Here is a 23807-nt window from a genome sequence, read left to right as displayed (position 1 = left end):
GACTCTACTCATTGGAGTTCAGAAGAATGAGAGGCGATCTTATTGAAACATATAAGATTGTGAAGGGGCTTGATCGGGTGGATGCGGTGAGGATGTTCCCAAGGATGGGTGAAACTAGAACGAGGGGGCATAATCTTAGAATAAGGGGCTGCTCTTTCAAAACTGAGATGAGAAGAAACTTCTTCACTCAGAGGGTAGTAGGTCTGTGGAATATGCTGCCCCAGGAAGCTGTGGAAGCTACATCATTAAATAAATTTAAAACAGAAATAGACAGTTTCCTAGAAGTAAAGGGAATTAGGGGTTACGGGGAGCGGGCAGGAAATTGGACATGAATTTAGATTTGAGGTTAGGATCAGATCAGCCATGATCTTATTGAATGGCGGAGCAGGCTTGAGGGGCCGATTGGCCTACTCCTGCTCCTACTTCTCATGTTCTTATGTTCTAACCCTTCTCCAGTCTGTGCTGCACCAATTTACGCAAAATCTTTTTCTCTTGTCCATCAACCAATTTTCTATCCATGCTGCTACATTTCTTTTAATACTATACACCTGAATTTATCCATATGTCTGCTAATTTTTTCAGAACCAATTCCTTTTTTACAGTTAGAGCTGTCCATTGTCTCAAATACTTCTGTTGTGCACCTATGTTCCTATTCCCACCATCATTTGTAAACTCCAATGCAGTATATTTATTTAATATCAGTGCTTTACACAATTAGACTCCCTTCCTCCTCCCTGAGTGATCCTAACTTCACTTTAACTAATCGTTTTTTTATATGCTTATAATAGCATTTGCAATTTCCTTTCATATTATATGCTGGTCTTTTTTCTTGTTCCCTTTACACCCTTCTAATCTCCCTTTTCACCTCCTGCCTACAATTTCTATATTCCTCTTGATTACCTTTAGAATTGGGTAAGTGCCTTAATGGAACAGCTTGTGGGGCCAGAGGAGCAGGAGTGCTTAACCAAGGCTCAACAAGCCTACCTGCAGCGACAACCGCCCCCACCCCCTGCCACAATCTCCGTCACCCCCAACGATCTCCATCCCACCCTTGCGATCTCCATCACCCCCCCCACGATCTCCGTCCCCCCCGCGATCTCCGTCATCCTCCCGCCCCCCCCCCCCCCGCGATTTCCGTCATCGTCCCACCCCTCCACGATCTCTGTCGTCATCCCACACCCCATGATCTCCTTCGTCGTCCCCTCACCCCGCGATCTCCGTCCCCCCCGCGATCTCCGTCCCCCCCGCGATCTCCGTCCCCTTCGCGATCTCCGTCCCCCCCGCGCGATCTCCGTCCCCCCCCCGGGGATGTGTTAGTTACAGTCTTGTCAGATGAATGTGCTTGTCATGGTCAAATAGTTGGTTTGCAGTGTGTAAGATATGAGTTGGGAGGTGTGCAGAAGTTAGGGTTGTAATAGTGATGAGAGTGTAAGTATGAGGAGAAGGAGCTGTAGTGAAATGTGGTACAGTGATTGTGGAAAAGTGAAGGGAAGTGGGAGAGGGTATTGTTGTGAGTGTTGTGAATAGTGAGCCTGGAGGTGGTAGTGGTGTGATCAGAGAGTGAGAGAGCAGTATTGTTATCTTGACAGCTCTGGTCAAATCATTGAACTTCTTACAGCATTGCAGCCATGTCCTGGGAGCTAAGCTCCGAGCATTGTCCTCCTCTGCAATGTCTTCTTACCAGTGGCAGGGGTGTTGTCTGGAGTGCCTTCTGTCCCTTGGGGAACACAAGGTCTCCATCCTCCTGTCCACCGCCTGGACCAGCACCTTCAATGCTACTTCTGAGAACCTGGGTGCACGATCTCCAGTTCTAGCAGCCATTTCTCTGTTCAGAAGTGTTTCCTTCCTTCTGCCTGCTCTTTAAGTGGTGCTGACTGCCTTTAAGTGGCGATTTCCAGCCCCCCCAAACAGGTGTGCAGCCAATGAATAGCGTGGATAGTGCTGGCTGTGCACTTAACTCATTATAATAAGCTTGCATCACGAATATTAAGTGCTGCCTGGGACAACACCAAGAGCTGCGTGCACTGCATGCCTGCCCCCCTTTGCGCCCGTTTTCCAGCGCGATCGAATTTCTAGGCCTGGATTTTCTGCAATTACAGCTTTATTTAGCTTTTGGGATTTGTTGACGTAGCTTGCTTTTCCTTTATTTGTTCTGCATTGCATGGCCTTGACTTTCTTTTTAAATATAAAAGTATTTTTTAGAAAAAGAACATAGGATAATCATATTATTGAACCATTGAAATTTCTTATTCACTATCTTGTCCCATTTAAGCAGAATAAAATTAGCACTAGTTCACTTCCTGAACTTTGCTGGTCAAGTCCAAAGAAAGTTTCACTGGCAGAACAGTGGCCTCAGAAATGCATGGGGTAGCTTTCTCCCCCAAGCGGAATGTGCCGAAGACCTGCTTCTCTTGACCCCCCCACTCGACCCTGTAAATCTTAGTGGGAGTAACAGTCGCTGCCGCAGGCAGATGCATGTCGGCACTTACGCGGGTTGTGTTTCCCCACGCCCGCCAGCTTTTTGGTGCCAATTTCTGCTGAAGAAAGACTCTGTTCTCCTTTGTTTTTCAAGAGTTATACATAAAGGAGATAACAGCAATGGATAAGAGTAGAAGATGGCCTTTATTGCATAATTATATCTCAACAATGCTCGGAAAATGATCTTACTCATGAGTGTTACTGGGAGAGGTCTGCATGTGTCATTTCTCTGAACACAGTTAATTTTTTCAAAACTCTATTGAACACTTTTTTTTGCTTATAAAAAATTCCTGAAATGCAGTTAATTATGGGGAAGCAACAAAATAAAATCTGCCACACTGGATTTGGAAACTGGGATAAATTATATATCTATTGATATATGTATATGATATTGTTGCATTTTGTGTCAAAATAATAAAGTATGACATGGAAATTGCAAGAAATTAACTCTGGGAACAATGGTTGAGAATTTGATACAAATTTGAGAATGTTATAAGCATTTAGTTTCTGCTTTATGGACACAGGTATATTACTTGCAGAAAAATTGAAAGCTGCAGAGCGTTAAAATGAAATAATCACTGAATTGCATGTAAAAGAAAAGGAAACTCAAAAGTTAAAACTATGAATATTAAGTACTCATCTATAAAAACACAGAAGTTTACAGTGCAGCAGGAGGGTATTTGGCCCATTGTGCCTGTGCTGACTTTGCTAGAGCAGGCCAAAACTAATCCCACTACTCTGCTTTCGCCTCTCTCCTCATAGCCCTGTGTATTTCTCTGGTTCAAATATTTAATCCATTTTTTTCCCTTAAAAGATACAATTGTACGTATCTCGACTCCTTCCTGTGGTAAAATATTCCACGCTGCAACAATTCTCTGCATAAAGAAATTTCTTCCAAGCTCTTTCTTCACTCTTGGTAACAACTTTAATTTAATTCATCACTGAGTCTTTTATCATCATAGTCTTTTCCTGCTCACCCTAACAAAACCCGTCATAATTTTAGAAACTTCTATTAAACCTTGATAGGAAAATAAATCCGAGGACTACCTTCGGAGTTAAGTACTTAACATTCATAGTACTCTTTCAATTCCCTTCTCTTTTAAAGCAATTGTTTGCTTCTGAGTATGATATTGTTACAAGACACTAAGAATTCAGCAAAGATTAACTAGTTAAGATTTTCTTCATTCCCAAGGAGTTATCTCTAGCAACATCTACAGGACTGGTAAGTTGTCTGTTTCAGATTTTCTTCCTTTTGTTTGGAATTTATTAATAGTACAGTATTGTTTCTCTGACAAGTAAATTGCTTTTATTTATTTGCTTCTTACATTCAAGGCTGACAATCATGTAATCATTGCATTGCATGTTGAGGACTGAAAGTAGCTATTTATTTAAAGTTGCATCATTCATGCCTTCTAAATGTTTCAATGGGAGGGAGGGGGAAGGGCTCTGTGGGAATTTCAGTTTGGGAGAAAGTAAACAAAGCGTTGTTGCAAATGATCCTGAAAATATGATTTGAGCCATTTTGTTTTGAATGTTTAGTGACATTATGGTTAATATATTTTTTTCTGATTTAATAGTGATTGTGGGAAATGTGGCAGTCAGAGCTTTAAGCTCGCTGCAAGCTTATTAGTCACTCACTGTACTATGTTTGCTGCAGTCTTGATGCATGCTTGCTGCAAGTTACACGAGCTTCTTTGTATGGAATATACCCTTTTAAACGCCCAGTGATGTGAATGGCGCTTCATAATAGAATTATACTGGGCTGTTGTGAATGGTGTGTAATAGTACAGCAGAATAATTTCTATTCATTTAAAAATGCACAATTATAAGAGAATAATTCACTAACTTTTTGTATTATACAACAGCAGAATGTTGGGTCTGCAGAAAAATATACTTAAAAAATAATCAAGGATCTTGTAACAGCTGATCAGCTGACTATTGCTGTGCAAGTAACATCTACTCTGTGGTAGGAAAACAGTTGTTGGTAGCTCAGGTGGGGGTTTGGTGAAAGACTTAAGCAGCTGTCAAAGGGACATGTGGTTGTTTTATGTCATTTGCCTCCAAATTAGCGATATTGCAAATGTAATGGGGCACAATACTGAATGTGGCCTTCATTACTAAGTGTAAAATACTAACCACAATCTGCAACTAGTATTCAAGCAGCAAAACCAATTTTTTCTATTCAAAAAATCAAAAATTATTCTTTAAATGGATGTTCCTTAAGCCTGATAGCACCTAAACAGCAGCTCTGGAACCAGTAGTGCCAGGGTATTACGGGGCAGTTTGTCCCTGATCTGCATCAGGTGCTATTAGAGGAAATCTGGGTGCAAAGCGCTCTGACATTCATTTGCATTAAATTTACTTTTCTGCACCCTCTTCAGGCTGAGTCAGGTGCAGACACCAGGGGTTCGATTTTTAACTCCCAGCAGGTTACAGGCGGGTGAGAGGGTGAGTGCAAAATGCACTCTCAAGCCCAGATTTCAGATGCAGGGCGTTTTAGCTCCCGGTTCTCATCTGCATGCCACCAGTTAGGGGAGGCCGTGACTTTCCCTGTAGAGCCCGGAGGAGCACTCCTGCTTTCACCTGGCGGGAAAACCACGGCAGTTCCTCCGCTTGGGTCCGAGTTAAAATCCAATCAGGGTCCCATTGATGTAATGAGACTTCAACTTGCATAAATTAATGGGACTTCCGGAGGGCGCCTCAGTCACCTAACTGCAGTGAGCAGTTAAAATGGTGACCAGCAGGATTCCAACGGAAACCTTACTGTAAGGCTGAATGATCCATTCTTTAAGGCCCCCCCACCCTGTTCCCACCAGGCAGGGTTGGTTAAAACTCACCCTCACCCTCCTAGAAATGCCATTGAGGAATTTCAAGTGCAGTGTTATTCAGGTGCAGAATGGAAGCAAAACTTTGACATCAAATTATTCACTGCATTGCACCCATGTTTTGGGTCTTGTTTGGGAGTGAGGCAGAGGAAAATTTGATCTATTGGGGATAATTTTCACCTTTGCTGCCTGGGTGGGTACCTGATGAAGCAGATCACCCGCCTAATAACTGAAATCAATGAATGAAAATCAGGCAGGTTCTATAAAGAGGGTGCAATCTGATTCGCCAGGTTACTACCTGGCGGTGAAGTTTAAAACTCCGCCCATGTCTCTTCACCTCGGCAGTTTGAGTTCAGATCCATTTTGGTTTGATGGTATGAAGGTTTTCTCACTCTGCAATCCGCAAAGTTTCTATTTGAAATGAGCTGTCTCAACTCAGTTACTTGTGGCCATCATTTGATCCACGTTAGCAATCTCACTCAGAGACGCCGTAAAAAATGATGAGGAAAGTGGAACAATTCCTACTAGTAACTGAAAGTAGGATTGTGCCCTTTTCAGGTTAAGTCTAAGGCATATTGCTGAGGCAGAGTAGAGAGAGTTACACTGTGTCTGAACATATTGACCCTAAATTTCCTCGGAGGTTGTCGTATTGTAACTTCAGTAGAACCCCTGGAGAAATGATGTAAACAGTGAAAATGCTCAGCACTGACACTAAGGAGTCAACATTCTTATTTTCTCTAAAATGGGAGAAAATGGATGATTTTCCCCCCAAAATTAACTAACCTCTAATAAACTAAGCAATAAGTGGGTATCAAACATGTCATTTGTCTGAATTCATTAGCAGCAGCAAAAAATTAGCAGCAATGCACCTGGAATAGGATCCTTTAATGCTGTTGGTAAACCACTTCAGTGTTCAAAATCTTAATATCCAGATGTGGATCATGCAATTGTTGGGAAAATGCCTGAATACAAATGGAGAAAAGTCAACTTCGAGTGGAGTCTTTTTGAGGTCTGGAAAGCACAATACTGGAGTGATTGTGGGGAAAGGAGAGCACTCTAGATGCAAAAAAGGCCAGAAGCATGACAGTATGTTGCAGATGAGATTAGTGATGTCACGGCCACAAGGAGCACTTGTCAGTTGGTCTGGAGCACGGAGGTAAGGCATGCATGTTACTGTAAAGTGGGAGCACAAGGCATAGATGGACGTGAAACAAAAAGAATGCTATGCTGATGCAGAAGAATGTTAACAAGAATGAAACAAGTAAAATGGTGAAAATCAGCAAGATTATGAAAATTACATTATAGATGCTATAATAGGAAAGAGAATACATTGCAGGAGGGAAGTTCCATAGGCCAAATAACCATGTCTCAATCATCTCTTTAAAGGTTAAACCGGCACCCATCAAAAAGGTACAGCGTGCAACAGCTGTCGGAACCCCAGTCGTTAAAGAACAGATTCCCAATGATGACACAATAATTGATTTGATCTTGTGATATATTTTACAAAGCATTAAAATTGTGAGGATTGGAGGAGAAGCCAGAGATAGTGGTATGTACCATATTAACAATATATGCACAGTATGTTACGTCAACATGTCCATGCACATTGATTAAATATAAGTGCATGCAATGATACAACAATGTGCAAAGAGAAAAGTGTGCTTATTTACTCATAATTTATAATCTGTTCTCTTCACAGAACAAGGAAATCCAATGGGCCACGAGCTGTAGCAGCCAAATGCTTAACCACCATCCCCTCTTGAAGCAAACATTGGCACAGATACACACACTATGGGAGAAATAATTAGTTATGTTGAAGAAAAAGAACAGGGCAAGACAGTAAACACTGGTGAGGAAGGAATAGCAATGGGTGAGACTATTGCAGGTCAATTGGCTTGGAGTGGCTTTCCAGCATGTTTAGTAGACCCACTGGGTTGTATGGTGATACAGACCTAAGTGGGCCTGCTTACTAATAGAGGCAGCAGCAGCCCAAATTGAACACAACATTGGAAAGTGGTCTGAGTGGAACAGGAGCACAACACTTGGATCTCTCCCACACGAGCAATGTCATGGACCACCAGTTGTCTGCACTACGCACTGTCACTGTACAGTTAGCAAAACCATTTGCTCTGCGTGGGAGATCTCGTTTATGTCAGCCATAGGTTACCCATGCTGCTGTGAAAGCTTTGGGGATAGTATTTCAGAGTGCTTCAACTTGCTTCGAGAATAGGTACAGGAAATCATGATGAAGGATTCTGAAACCTCATAAATTCCTTCTATTCTCAGTTCACAAAAATCAGTGGGTATTATGGGAAGATGCCATCCACTGGTGGCATGCCAGGTGGCACTCATCTCAGTAGCAGTTTGTGCCATCACATAGCCCAGCAAAAGTGGCAGCAGATCCCACCTCTGAAAGTACTGAGCTCACTGTGACCTCAGCAACAAAGATCGCTAACATTGATGCAGGTCCACCAGTTGAAATAGCGAACATTCACAACCAACACAGAGAGGTTATCAACATACGACTAGCAAATACAGCAGCCAAACATATTAAACATGTGTACCTCCAATACTCCGACAGTGGAAAGAAAAGCGCAAATGCTTGAAATACACAGCAGTTCCATCGGCATTTGTAAAGAAAAAGACAGGTTAGTGTTCTGATGAAGGGTCTACACCCAAAACATTAACCTGATATTTCTCTTTTGAGAACTTGATGGACCAGTGATGTGTTTCAAGCTTTTTCTTTGTTCTTATGAAAATGAATTGACTTTTAATATATCTTGCAGTCTGCCATTCTCGTGAAGAAAATAAAGTTAATTAAAGTCAAACAAACAAAGTGGCTGACTCCTGAGATGTCACTGTAAGTTCCTGGCAAGTCTCTCTGGTGTATCAGTATTATACACATCTCTCACAATCATGATACTTTGCTAATCATGTCTGACCTGGAATAAAATGCACACTTTTCAATTTGATTGTTCAACAGTTGAATACTGTAGGGGATTACTATTTTACCACCTTTAGATGTTAAATTGATGTTATACTCCTTTTTCAATTTTTAAAAATTCCTTTTGTTGAATGTTAGATATTCCCAGTGCAGCACCTAACACAGATAACACTTCCCCTTGACAATCCACCCCCCTTTGCTCAACAGTTTTTTTTGCTAAGATTAACAAGCTTGGGAATGTTAGGTTGTAAGTGCCCAAGATGGCAAAGAGTACCATTCCCCTGCATTGGCATCAATAATAACAAACAAGAATACACAAAAAAGGCCTTTCTGTAACAACAGTTCTGACGGTGTTAATAATGTTTCTTTATCTGGTCACTTAATATCATTGTAATAGCAGAATTTGGGAAAAAATACAAGAGGTGTTGTTTGTACTGTGAGCAGTACAATCACAGATATGCACAGACGGTACACAGTAGGGATCAATCTTCTTTGGTCAGGAAAAACTGCTATTTATAAAGATAACGCGGTTGATTTTTACAGTTGTGAGGAACGTATTTTGAAACGAATGCAATGAAGAGAAATTAAGCTGCTTAATTTATTCAAAATTTCCAGCTAGATTGACATAAGTCTTCAAAAGTGAAATGAGTACAGGACGCTCCTTATGTAAATTCAAAAGAGTTTTTCAACATGGGAGTTGATTTTTCCCTTGGGCTTAATAATGTCTGTTTTTGTTTCCTGACATTTTTCATTAAGTAGATTCATTCACCTATATCCGTTTGGTTTTTTAAAATCCCGTTTCCACTTATGCATAACCATTTTTGCTGTAGTGTAATATGTTTCTGGAAGACACCAGTGAAGCAAATTTATTTAGTGCATTTGTTTTCCTAACAATGTCACTGCTGTTGTGTTTTTGTTATCCTGAGATGCAGAGATAAATCTTTTCCGCTGTCAGAGTGAAATGAAACAAACTGGTGTTCATTTCAAAGCAGATATTAATGGTCATATCTGATTGAAAGTCATGCTTTAAATGGAAGTACCAGCTAAAGCAGAACTACAGTGGAATACAGATACACATTATTAGATGGTCTTTCTGCCCTTGGCATTTACAGGATGACAGCTGTCACAGCTTTCATATGATTTTCAGGGAATGCTATTAGTATTTCCCTTTTCTTGGAACATGCCTGAGGTGTAGTAATGTAATAATGATTTTTTTTCATCCTAGAAAATACAAAGATTTATAAAGTACCAAAATGATTGTGTTTTGTTTGCTAAGTGTTTCACATTCAGTTTAAAAGGCCAGTGCTGTTTATTGTCAGAAGCTGCACTAATGTGTGCATTTTCCTCCATGTCATTTTAATGAGCCTTGACAAATGGTCCTGAAGGAACAGGTGAAAATTTCTTCCTAACCCACTGTGGCCGGTAATAATCAGGTTGTTTCTAGGCAACCTGATCCCGTGGTTAGCGGTTTCTTAGTGCGTACAAAGCTGCATGACTTGCTGCATTCTTTGAACATATCTAAATGCAGTTGACTGTACAGTGGGTAAAATCCTTCAAACTGTCAGCTTAAAAAGTGGGAGCTGAGATCCTCTCATTAAATGAGAAATACACATGATTGTCTGTAATAGACCTTCATTTTTTTGTAGGAATATTAATAAGTGTTGTTGTGAGCTATATAGTAATGAAATTTGTAACACACAAATTGGTGATGCTTGGCAGAACGATGTGACATATGGCAAAACAGTTGTGTTTTATAGCAGGTGGTTTAATTTTTTTGTAGAATGAAAGGATTCTGACGCAATTGTAACGTGAGGTGCTTAAGATGACTATAAAATAATTAAGACCGTAAGTGCAAGCGCAGCTGTTTTTTAGAGTTTCAGAAATAAGACCAACACCCTTTGTAATATTTTGTAGTGCTTTTCAATATTTCTGTGAAGTAATTCTTCACAGGTTTAAAGTAGTTATGGAAAGGGACAAAGAAAAATCTGCGGTGAAAATGCCCGACTCAAAGAGATCCAGTTTCACTGATTGAGAAGGAATCTAGCACAGGTGGACTGGAAACAAAGATTGGCCAGGAAAACTAAATGAGCAATGGCAGGTTTTCGAGGTGGAGATAGTTCAGGTACAAACTAAGCATATTCCTAAATTTACCTGAGGAAGGAGGAAGCCTCCGAAAGCTTGTGAATTTAAAATAAAATTGCTGGACTATAACTTGGTGTTGTAAAATTGTTTACATATTCCTAAAAGGAGGAATGATGGGGCATCCAAAGCTAGAGCTCCCTGGATGACAAAGGAAATAAAGGTTAAAATATAACAGAAAAATGAGGTTTATGACAAATGTCAGAACATAAGCATAAAAGAAATAGAAGCAGGAGTAGGCCCTACGGCCGCTTGAGCCTGCTCCGCCATTCAATCAGATCATGGTTGATCTTTGACCTCAACTCCACTTTCCTGCCCGATCCCCATATCCCTTGATTCCCCTGGAGTCCAAAAATCTGTCTATCTCAGCCTTGAATAGACTCAACGAGTCAGCATCCACAGCCCTCAGGGGTAGAGAATTCCAAAGATTCACAACCCTCTTAGTGAAGAAATTCCCCTCATCTCAGTCTTAAATGACCAACCTTTTATCCTGCAACTATGCCCCCTAGTTCCAGACTCTCCAGCCAGGGGAAACAACCTCTCAGAATCTATCCTGTCAAGCCTCCTCAGAATCTCATATGTTTCAGGTACAGAATATAGTTGACAGCCAGGCAGAATACAGAGAGTGCAGGGGGAAATTGAAAAGGATAAAAGGGCAAAGAGAAAGTATGAGAAAAGATTAGCCGGTTACATAAAAGGGAAACCAAAAATCTTTTATAAACATATAAAAAGTAAAAGGATAGTTAAAGGAATGGTGGGGCTGATTAGGGACAAAGAAGGAAATCATCTTGTGGTAGTTGAGGGCATGATGAGGCACTGAATGACGACTTTGCACCTGACTTCACGAAAGAAGAGGATGAAGTTAATGTTGCAGTAGAGGAGGGGGAAGAAGAGATATTAGAAAGGATAAAAATAGATAGAAAGGAGGTGCTAAATAGGTTGGCATCACAGAAAGTTAACAAGTCACCCAGTCTAGATGGGATGCATCCTAGGTTGCTGAGGGAAGCTAGGATGGCGATAGCAGAGGCACTGACCACAATCTTTTAATCTTTATTGGATATGGGAGTGGTGTCAGCGGACTGGAGGATTGCAAATGTTACACTCCTATTCAGAAAAGGGGAGTGGGATAAACCTGGTAACTACAGACCGATCAGTCCAACATCAGCGGTGGGAAAATTACTAGAGACCAATGTAAAGGACAAAATTAATTCTCACTTGGAGAAGCATGGGTTAATAAGGGGACAGCCAGCATGGATTTGTTAAAGACAAATCGTGTCTGACTAACCTGATTGAGTTCTTTGATGAAGTAACAGAGAGGGTTGATGATGGTAGTGCAGTAGATGTATATATGGACTTTCAAAAGGCATTTCATAAAGTATCAAGAACAGACTTATTCAGAAAATGGAAGCACATGGTATTAAAGGAACGGTGGTAACTTGGATATGTTATTGGCTAAGGGATAGGAGGCAGAGAGTAGTGGTGAACGGATGTTTTTCTTACTGAAGGGAAGTAGGCAGTGGGTCCCCCAGGGGTTGGTATTAGGACCATTGCTTTTCTTGTTACTGGACTTGGGAATAGGGAGTTCAGTTTTGAAGTTTGCGGATGATACAAAACTTGGCAACATAGTAAATAGTGAGCAGGATAGTAGCAAACTTCAGGAGGACATAGACAGATTGGTGAAATGGGCAGACAAATGACAGATGCAATTTAATGTGGAAAAGTATGAAGTGATGCACTTTGGGAGAAACAACATGGAGAGACAGTACAATCTAAATGGTACCATTTTGAGGGGGGTGCAAGAGCAGAGGGACCTGGGGGTGCATATTCACAAATCTTTGAAGATGGTAGGGCAGGTTGATGATGTAGTTAAGAAAGTGTATGGGATGCTTGGCATTGTAAATAGGGGCATTGAATACTAAAACAAGGAAGTCATGCTAAACCTTTACAAATCACTCGATAGGCGTCAGCTGGAGTATTGTGGCCAATTCTGGGCACCACACTTTAGGAAGGATGTGAAGGCCTTGGAGAGGGTACAGAGAAGGTTTGCCAGATGATACCAGGGATGAGGGACTTCAGTTATGTGGAGAAATTGGAGAAGCTGGGTTTGTTCTCCTTATAGCAGAGAAGGTTAAGAGGAGACCTAATAGAGGTATTCAAAATTATGAGGGGTTTTGATAGAGCAAGTAGGGAGAACCTTTTTCCTCTGGCAAGTGGGTCTGTAGATTTAAAATAATTCACAAAAGAACTAGAGGGGAAATTAGGAGAATTTTTTTCACACAGAGGGTTGTTAAGATCTGGAATGCACTACCTGAAAGGGTGGTGGAATCAGGTGCCATAGGAATTTTCAAAAGGCAACTGGACATGTACTTGAAGAGGATTAATTTGCAGGGTCATGGGGGAAAAAGCTGTGGTGTGGGACTAAATTGGACAGCTCTTTCAAAGAACCAGCACAGGCACAATGGGTCAAATGGCCTCCTTCTGTACTGCAAGATTCTATGATTTTATGAATGTTATTCTTGGGTGAAAGATAGCAACTTATACTATGGAAAAAAAGTCATACAAAATTGTTATTTTTTAACTTTAGTCCAAGGATGATGTGGATGAAAACAAGATCTCTTTTTCTGTATATTTCTACAGTTATACTTGATTAGATCGTCTATTAAAACTGCTGGAACATTAGAAACCAGATGAAAGGCAATTTTTCCTTCTGGAAAACCACTCTTCCATTGGTTTTTAAAAAAAAATGGGGATCATTTTGCTCGGAGATTTCAAAAAAGATATATAAAAATATTGGGTAAAAAGATACCAGGAACCATACAAGGACTGTTAACTTACATAGGAACATAGGAACAGGAGTAGGCCATTCAGCCCCTCGTGCCTGTTCCGCCATTTGATAAGATCATGGCTGATCTGTGATCTAACTCCATATACTCGCCTTTGGCCCATATCCCTTACTACCTTTCGTTGCCAAAAAGCTATCTATCTCAGATTTAAATTTAGCAATTGAGCTAGTATCAATTGCCATTTGTGGAAGAGAGTTCCAAACTTCTACAACCCTTTGTGTGTAGAAATGTTTTATAATCTCGCTCCTGAAAGGTCTGGCTCTAATATTTAGACTGTGCCCCCACTCCTAAAATCCCCAACCAGCGGAAATAGTTTCACTCTATCCACCCTATCTGTTCCCCTTAATATCTTATAAACTTCGATCAGATCACCCCTTAACCTTCGAAACTCTAGAGAATACAACCCCAATTTGTGTAATCTCTCCTCGTAACTTAACCCTTGAAGTCCGGGTATCATTCTAGTAAACCTACGCTGCACTCCCTCCAAGGCCAGTATGTGCTTCCGAAGGTGCGGTGCCCAGAACTGCTCACAGTACTCCAGGTGCGGTCCAACCCGGGTTTTTTATAGCTGCAGCATAACTTCTGCCCCCTTGTACTCTAGTCCTCTAGATATGAAGGCCAACATTCCATTTGCCTTGTTGATTATTTTCTGCACCTGTTCATGATACTTCAATGATCTATGTACCTGAACCCTTAAGTCCCTTTGGACATCCACTGTTTTTAACTTTTTACCATTTAGAAAGTACCCTGTTCTATCCTTCTTTGATCCAAAGCGGATGACCTCACATTTGTCGACATTGAATTCCATTTGCCACAGCTTTGCCCATTCACCTAATCTATCAATATCGCTTCGTAATTTTATGTTTTCATCTACACTGCTTACAATGCCACCAATCTTTGTGTCACCGGCAAACTTAGATATGAGACTTTCTATGCCTTCATCTAAGTCGTTAATAAATATTGTGAATAATTGAGGCCCCAAGACAGATCCCTGCGGGACTCCACTAGTCACATCCTGCCAATGTGAGTACCTTCCCGTTATCCCTACTCTCTGTCGCCTTTCGCTCAGCCAACTTCCTAACCAAGTCCGTACTTTTCCCTCGATTCCATGGGCTTCTATCTTAGCTAACAGTCTCTTATGTGGGACCTTATCAAATGCCTTCTGAAAGTCCATATAAATAACATCCATTGACATTCCCCTGTCCACTACTTTAGTCACCTCTTCAAAAAATTCAATCAGGTTTGTCAGGCACGAACTACCTTTCACAAATCCATGCTGGCTCTCTCTGATTAACTGAAAATTCTCGAGGTGTTCAGTCACCCTATCCTTAATTATAGACTCCAGCATTTTCCCCACAATAGATGTTAGGCTAACTGGTCTATAATTCCCCGGTTTCCCTCTCTCTTCTTAAAAAGCGAAATGATATGTGCAATTTTCCAATCCAGAGGGACAGTTCCTGAATCTAGAGAACTTGGAAAGATTATAGTTAGGGCATCCGCAATGTGCTCACTTACTTCCTTTAAAACCCTGGGATGGAAACTATCTGGTCCTGGGGATTTGTCACTCTTTAATGCTATTATTTTCTTCATCACTGTTGCTTTACTTATATTAATTTTATCTAATCCCTGTCGATTCAATATAAGTTTTCTTGGGATTTCCGGCATGCTATCCTCTTTTTCGACTGTAAATACTGACGCAAAGTAATTGTTCAACATGTCCGCCATTTCCCCATTGTCAATGACAATATCCCCACTTTCAGTTTTTAAGGGGCCAACACTGCTCCTGACCACCCTCTTTTTCCTAATATAACTATAAAAGTTCTTCGTATTGGTTTTGATATCCCTTGCAAGTTTCTTTTCATACTCTCTTTTTGTAGCCCTTACTATCCGTTTTGTGACCCTTTGTTGATCTTTGTTTCTTTCCCATTCGCCAGGATCTGTGCCATTTTTTGCCTTTTTGTATGCCCTTTCCTTACATCTTATACTGTCCCTTACCTCTTTAGTTGTCCATGGCTGTTTTTTTTGGCAAGTAGAGTTCTTGCCCCTCAGGGGTATAAACCGATTCTGTATCATGTTAAATGTTTCTTTAAACATTTCCCACTGATCATCAGTCGTTTTACCCATTAACAGATTTGCCCAGTTTACTGTGGACAGTCTCTGTCGCATCCCATTGAAGTCGGCCTTGCCCAAGTCTCGAATCTTAGCAGCTGATTCACTTTTTTCCCTTTCAAACACGACATTGAACTCGATCATGTTATGATCACTATTGGATAGATGTTCACGCACAGTTAAGCAGTTAACCTGTTCATGACACTTCAATGATCTATGTACCTGAACCCCTAAGTCCCTTTGGACATCCACAGTTTTTAACTTTTTACCATTTAGAAAGTACCCTGTTCTATCGTTTTTAGATCCAAAGTGGATGACCTCACATTTGTCTACATTGAATTCCATTTGCCACAATTTTGCCCATTCACCTAATCTATCAATATCCCTTTGTAATTTTATGTTTTCATCTATACTGCTTACAATGCCACCAATCTTTGTGTCATCGGCAAACTTAGATATGAGACTTTCTATGTCTTCATCTAAGTCATTAATAAATATTGTGAATAATTGAGGCCCCAAGACAGATCCCTACGGGACTCCACTAGTCACATCCTGCCAATGTGAGTACCTACCCATTATCCCTACTCTCTGTCGCCTTTCGCTCAGCCAACTTCCTAACCAAGTCCGTACTTTTCCCTCGATTCCATGGGCTTCTAATTTAGCTAACAGTCTCTTATGTGGGACCTTATCAGATGCCTTCTGGAAGTCCATATAAATAACATCCATTGACATTCCCCTGTCCACTACTTTAGTCACCTCTTCAAAAAATTCAATCAGGTTTGTCAGGCATGACCTACCTAACTTGGAAGATATTTTCTTCTTATGCTAAGAAATTATTAATAATGCTATTTTTTGTGAAATGTAATGATTGTCAAGAAAACGGCTTTGCCTGATTTATTTTTAGAAACTCAAACTAAATTAGTGGAAAAAGCAGAAATTCAGCCTATTATTACATAGTATAATATTGTTGCTTTCATACTTTTGAAACCACAAACAGGCTGCTTAACTGATATAAATGATGAGGGCTTTATTAATCCAGCTGAATAGTGTGCAAAACTCGAAGTTTATACAAATGGAAAAAATGTTTGACAATCTTAATTTACCGGCCAGGCTGTGAAGATCACATATTGGAGAAACAGGAGGTCATTGTTGACCTCACTGCTTGGGTGATAAACCAACGGGTCAGATTCCCCTGCCTCTTATAGAAACTGCCCTATTTTCTATTTTATCACACTGAGGACTCAATTAATTAATTTCCATGACTGACAAATGGCCATCCTACTTTCATATGGTGAAGGTGAAGGCTAAATACGGAGTTACGCTTAGTGTTTGTTTTACAGTATATTTAAAGTAAATGCAGCTTTATTCATTATGTTTAGTTAACATTTTGTTAATTCCATAAGTGTCATTTGAAACATATGTACAGTTGAAAGTGTCAACATAATAGAAGTAAAATCAGAACTATCTATCATAAGTGGTTATTTATCAATATTCATATAAACCATGTATTTTTTTAATTTAACAAAATTAACTGAAATTCAATTGTCAAGTACTCGTAAGCAACTTTGAGAGTCAGTAAGGGTTTCAAGTTGAACAAATTTATGGTCTGATAGAATATTTCTCACAGAAAAAGTCTAAAGTATATTCATTCTAACATACATGAAGATAAAATGTTCTTTTATGTTTATATTCTGTTATTGGCATCAGATTCTCTCACCCCATCCAATTATCTCCCTCCTCTCCTGGAGGTGCCAAACTATTCTGGATCACAGCTTGAAAGCCCTAAACATTCTCCAGCATCTTCTTTCTAAGAATACTCACACTGGGAAATGAATGAATGAATTTCGATGAGTAGCAAATGACATCACTGGAGCTTAATATCGGGCGGGATGTAAAATGGCAGTCTGACCCGAACCCTCCCTGTTCCCACTGGGTGGGTTAGGTTAAAATTAGGGCTATTTTTCAGTTAAGGAGAGAAAGGCACTTTGGAGGATTTTCAATCGTCTTTGGGAAAAGAATCCGGCCAGAACATCCACCAAGACAACATAGATATGGATCATGGCAGGCAAGCCTTCAAGGTAAATAGTGTTGGTGCATTAACAAAAATATACAGCTTTTCAAAAACAAAGGGCTCGATTTTAGCACCCGCGATCGGGTGCGTTCCTGGCGGGGGGGTCACTAAAATCAGGGATTCCCGGGGCGGGTTGGGAGCCCGGCTCCAACCCGCCCACTTCCGGGTTTCCCACTGACGCGCTGACATGCGCGCGCAGCCCCCGCATGTGGGACTCCCACCGGCAATTAAAGCCGGCGGGGTGCCACTTAAGGTATTTATTTTGGTATTTCAGGTCATTTACAGACTTGATTAACGAGATATTTTAGGAGGGTTGGGATTTTACAAACAACTGGGACTGTTTCCCGTACTGGGGGAAACAATCTCAGTTCAAATGGACGTGTTGCAGCCATCAGCCTGTGGCAGCTGCAAAGGTCCATTTGACATGTGGTGGGGGGGGAGACCCTCACTCATTGCAGGAGGCCACTCTGTCACTTTGGACAAAGTTTGGCCTCCACCACCCTCCTCCTGACAAGAAAATTCACCAAATTGCACACTTACCCCGGTGTCCAGACACATGTACCTACCTTGCGGACCCTCTCAGATGTACATCTTCTGGATGGGGCCCGCTGTAGCTGCAGTCATGACCTCCTCGGAGGGCGAACAGCATCACCAGCCTCGCCGGCCACGCCGTCCACCTCTGACATGTGGAGCTCCACAACACAGTGCTGTGACACATCCACCTGCACAGCAGGAGGGAGGGCAACCGCAGAGAGAGATGTGTCGCAGAGGGCATTACCCTCGCCACAGGGTCCACAGACCGAGGCTCAGCTTCCTGGACCTCTCTGAGCAGCAGTGCACACAGAGGCTCAGAGTCACTCGACATGTAGTCGTGGACATCTGCAGCCTCCTTCATGTCGAGCTGCTCCTGGCTGGCCCGAGCACCATCTTCTTACCTGTTGCTGTCAAAGTCACCACTGCCCTCAACAACTTCTCCTCCGCATTCTTCCAGGGTGCCACCGGGGACATCGCCAACATCTTTCAGTCTTCTGCACAAAAGAGCCCTGCAAATACACCTACACCCACTTTGCAGAGACACAATGGGTGGCATCAGGTGTGGGTCTTCATTGTGATCCTCAGGAAAGGGCATTATTGCACAAACTAGACAAGATTCGCAAAGACGTGGCAGTAGTGGTGCCAATATAATATGTGTTGTGAGTTGGTCAGAAATTAAATATAAGTAAAAACCATGACGAACCCTCAAACACCCTTGTGCATCCCCTTCGTGCTCACAACACGTTTGCCTTACGCTGCCTACTGCACATATGTGATGCATGCCCTGTGGCTGCAGCACAGGTAGTGGCAGGTTGAGTGAGGCTGACTGTGAAAGAGATGCATGAGAGGGTGAGTATGAGATAGAGCCATGAGATTGTATGAGGATTGGGTTGAGTGGTAGTGGCGGGATGAGTACTGGCGAGGTGAGTAAGTGCAGGTAAGATGAGGATGAGGTTTGAGTGGGTGTGAGGGGTGATGTGACAGAGTAGTGTTGGCAGTGCAGAAGGAGATGTGGGGGGGGGGGGGGTGGCAGTGATGTGGCAGAAAGAGTGTAGGGGAATGAGTAAGTGTACTCACTTTGGCTGACCTACTTAGGTCATTGCAGTGCCTCCTGCACTGTCTGCAGGTGGGCGATACGTTGGTGGTGCAGGTGACCTCCTCTGCCACCTCGAGCCAGGCCTTCTTGGTGGCAGAGGCAGGCCGCTTCCTCCAGCCCGCTGGGGGGAAGATCTCTGTCCTCCCCCTCCTCCTCACCCCATCCAATGATACCTGGAGCAGCCTTCCCCCTGGGCTGCTCCATGCTGTAATTTTTCCTATTTGTTGCAGCATCAGTCAGTGGAGGACTGCCCCTTTAAATAGAGCTCCTCCAGTTGACAGACCTTACTGCGCATGCGCAGTCCGCCCGCCGCACAGCTCAGCAGTGGGGAACTCGGAACAAGAGGTAAGTGGATCCAATTAGCCTGCGATTGCGTGCGGGGCAGACTGATTTCACCGAGCGTGTTACCCACTCGCCCAATCGCCCCCCCCGCCGCGAACCCACCGCCCTGGTAATATCGGGCCCAAAATGTTTAAATCTAAACTCGTGTTTAATTATGTTTGTGCAAGTCTGTAACCAGTGTCACAACTACTCGTTCTGGAGCATACTGTTAAAACTCCTTGTCCTCTGTTTATATTGCATATATTCACTCATTGACCATTCATATTTGTAAACTCCTTATTGTCAGATTCTGTAAAGTGCAGAACACAGCAAAGGTTTTGCACGTCTTCACTAGCTAATATAAGACACCACCAGAGTCATCTAGACATCTGATTTCTGCTTCAGGTAGACTTGACAACTGATTTGCTCAACTGTAAATTTCACTCCAATGTATCCTGTGGATTTTGTATTATTGCTAAGGTTTTGTTTTATCAGGCAATATCCTTGCATGTGTAAGAGCCACCCTTGCTCACAGGTATGTTCGAATTATGCTCATCCAGGGAATGTTCCAGTAATGATATTCTGACCACCAGAGCATCAATCGTAGGAGAAGGTCTGCCACCACCTTCTCAGGGCAACTAGGGAGGCACAGTAAATGTGACCTTTCTAACATCACCGACATCCCAACGACAAAAAATTTTAGCAAATGTAGACTTTCAGAGGGTAAGCACACCATGCTGCTTTGGTGCATGTATATTTTTATTGCAGAAATAAATTAACTGTAACTAATGGAGCATGAAGGCCTCAATTGTATCCTGAATAGAGTTGACCCATTGTCCCCTGAGTAATGACAGTATCATTTGTGACAAGGGCTTAAAAGATCTCTTTGGCAAAAGATCAAAAGAGACCATTATATTCTATCTCTCTAGTCCCAGCGTCTGGCAAATATCATATCCCATAATGCTTGTCATACTCCTTTATCAAATTTTTCTTTTACTACTTATTCAACACTCTCCTGAATTTGCTGATAACATCATCTCCCATTGCCTACCTTGGAAGTCTATTCCATGCATGTACAGTAGTTAAATGTACAGTATGTACAGTAGTTAAATCTAACCTGTATTTTCCCTGTCCCCCTTGTGAGTTTGAGGATATGTCCTCTTATTTTGGAATCTATGACTATGTTAAACATATTTGCCTGGAATTTCCAAGGGTTTCTTCCTATCTCCTGCCCTAACACCCGCTGTTTACACCATTTCTCCAGGGTTTCCGCCGATCTACCCTTTTTGGACATTCAACCCCTGGGGTTTTCAAGATCCTATACCCTTCAGGATTTTGAATAAGAGCCTCGTGAGCACCTTTTTTTCTCTAGTGGAACGTTCTCAGTTTCTGCATCCTCTCCCCACAACTCAGATGCCGAATCTCGGTTTCATTGCTCTTCTTCAGTTCTTGATTGTCTTTTTAATTATACAGTGACTAAAATTGTATGCAGTACTTCAGTGCTTGGTGCCAACTCAGAATCACTTCCTGAGAATTGTGCTCTATTCTTCTGACTATATAGCCCAAGATTCTATTTGCTCTCTGCTGCCACACATTGTATTGAAGGCTTCAGCTATCAATCCACCTGTACCCCAAAGTACCTCTCCTATGTCATGTCCAGTAGAGTAACATTACTTAGCTTATATCGCCACTGGTTCTTATCCTTTCCCAATTTTCTGACTTTATTGGTTGTTCTGGTGTAGCAGCACAGACATTTTATTTGTTTTATTCCAATGACTGTGCTCCAGTAGTGGGCTGGGTGACACACCTCCATAGATGAAGCAATTCCCTTGTTAAACACGCAGTGTAGTGATTACTCAGCCAGTTAATGGAAGATAAATAATATAATTGCACGAGTTCACCAGATACGAGAAATTGATAGGTCACATTCTTTACAGTACTTGCATATAATCTGGTTGTGCCACGTCAGAAAAGCACGTCAGCTTTTGTTTCTTTGACTTTCAAGGTTATAGCAGGGGAGGAATGGATAATGAAGCTTTTTTTTCACCTTTTGAACCTATTGCCAACACCAACTACTCCCAGGTGAGACTAGTTATAGTATAGGTTAAATTTGGAGTTACATGTATTATACACTACACCTACAATGTGTTGTAACCTTAGTGTCAGAACGACCACTCCCTATATCACTTAGATGGCATTTCTACTTCTGCCAACAGCTTACCCAAAAGTCTATAAAGTTGCTTTGACAGTGCACAAGACCTGCACTGGTGCAGCTAGTTCCAAAATTATGGGTTTCATGCAGTCGGTTGTAAGCTTAATTAAAGCTGCCAGGACTGGTTAAGACTGACTGACTGGAAAAACCCATTTTCACCAGGTCTTCTGGACTACCAACCTTGGAATATCCTGGCAATTTTACTTTGGCTTTTTACAATTTTACAGCCAGCTGCATATGACCTGCCCTTTAGGATGTGATTGCACTAGTGTAAAAGCAACTTTGTAGACCCTCACATATCACCATCAATACTTTCAGAGTTAGCACCAGTGAGACTTTTATAAGACATTAGCTTTGAGTTGTGTCAACTGAATGCAGTGTAACTGCAGCAAACACAATTCCCATTGAGGACTTTTTAACAATACACAAATACAACTTACTAGTTAATAACCTTATGGTGCCACATGTACTTGCTTCCAATGAAAATTGCAGTCCATGCATACATGGGTAGTCAGGACTCCAACAAGTGATGCTATGTTTAACCAGTGTAAAGTTTCTTCCTACTAAGTTCGCTACTTCAGATTCAATGGCAACAGCCAATATTGAATCAATCCATAAATAGAAAGAGTATAAGAGCATGACTACCATTTAGTGCCAATTATTTGGAACTTTAATGCTGTGGACTCATGTTTACTAGGTTGAGACTGTCCAAATTCATTCTAGTTAAGACCATTACAGTCATCAAAGAACAAAGAATTTCATCCCATCGTCCATTGCTGGATTCAAACAAAGATCCCAAAGGATAAATAGTAATGTTGTCAAACATTGTGCTGACTAGTTCTTTTACTTCTGGCATTTTCAATTTATATTATATTTTTATGTGCCACTAACTGATGGCAGTATGAAGGTGTCATCCAGATGCCTCAAAAGCTTTGCTTTACTTTGAGTAAATCACTGGACTTTGTAATAGTCTAGCTGTGAGGCCCTGTAACAACCACTGATTATAGTTTTGATTCCATTTCATATGTTCAGCACAGTTCATTGAAAATTGTATAGTCTGATCACACATGAAAAGATGAGTAATGAGTGCAGAAAATTGCCTGACGTACCAATTTAAAGGTAGCTAGATCTCTTTTTTTTGTCCTTCTTATTTAATGTTTTAATACAATTTTTTGTCCAACATACTCATGCAAAAAAAGGCACTGAACACTTCGATATTCTAAATGACATGTACTCAGAATTGATGATGAGCATGTACAGCCTTACAAAAATGCGTCAAACTAGAGGATATTTGAGTTGGGCAGAGCAGAGAGGTTGTGCAGGTTGGGACCTGTGCATGCAGGGGAAAAATAGGAAGAAGCTAAATATCAATCTTAGATATGTTTGGATTATTGAGTTGATACACAATTCACAATTTAAACCAAAATCAAATTATGGTACACGAGTTTCTTGAATAAAAGGAGCAAACATACCAAAGTGACGGAGGATTAGCAAAGAGTATTTGGATGAATTTGACTTTTTGATAGTGATTTAGACCCAACCCAAATATATTTTTAATTAAATTATTTGAATCTAATCTGAATCTTAAGAAATGTAGCTGGCAAGTGGGAAGTACCTTCCTTAATTGTAGGGGATTCGACACTATAAGTATGCACTCCAAGGGAATCAAATTCCATGGACATTTCAACCCAATTGAGACAAGAAATTCGATTTTCTGATCAATACTACCTGATTTTCAGGTGTTATGTGGGCATTACTGATTAGAAAATTGGACGGTGATCTATTGCACCAGATCTTTGCCCATTTTGCCTCCGATCCAGTTTTGCGATTATGATCTCAATGCGTTTAGGAAGCATTTGCCAATTTGTAGCTGGATGCATGCAAGTAAGGCCAAAATGATGTGACATCATGCACATGATTTTCAGTAATTTCTACCTGATTAGGGCTGTTTCCATTACTTACCCAAAAAACTGGCCATCAGGATTGCTGGGCACTGAGGTGTATACAGAAGTAAGTTCAAAGAGCCCACGAAATTGCAAGGAAGTTTCTCAACCGTCTTAATTTTTGTTTTTTATTTTCTTCCTGTTGTCACTGAAGGGTTTGATTTTAAGCCAGCCCACCGGGCAGGAATGGTTTGGGTGGGGAGGTTTACATTGTGTTCCTGACGCGTTCCTGCCCCTCACCGTTTTAACTTGCCTGACTGAAGGCACAGGAAGGCCAGAGATGTGGGGTTTA

At 41.4% G+C, this 23807-nt stretch overlaps 1 protein-coding gene across 10 annotated transcripts in view; it reads left to right on the top strand.

Annotated features, from left to right (window-relative positions):
- The window catches only part of nrxn1a (neurexin 1a), a 1536646-nt gene that overhangs the window by 266605 nt on the left and 1246234 nt on the right, over nucleotides 1-23807 (top strand). For 6 of the 10 annotated variants that reach the window (XM_067988977.1, XM_067988975.1, XM_067988980.1 and 3 more), the window contains one exon: nucleotides 3671-3700. The exons of the other annotated variants lie outside the window; for them this stretch is intronic. In XM_067988977.1, coding sequence (XP_067845078.1) covers nucleotides 3671-3700 — 30 coding nt within the window. The remainder of the gene's footprint in view (nucleotides 1-3670; nucleotides 3701-23807) is intronic. 10 annotated transcript variants of the gene reach the window in all.

The sequence above is a fragment of the Heptranchias perlo genome, chromosome 8 (genome assembly GCF_035084215.1).
Source record: "Heptranchias perlo isolate sHepPer1 chromosome 8, sHepPer1.hap1, whole genome shotgun sequence".
Lineage (NCBI taxonomy): Eukaryota > Metazoa > Chordata > Chondrichthyes > Hexanchiformes > Hexanchidae > Heptranchias > Heptranchias perlo.
Note: the sequence above shows the minus strand (reverse complement) of the source record. Positions and strands in the feature narration are given on the sequence as shown.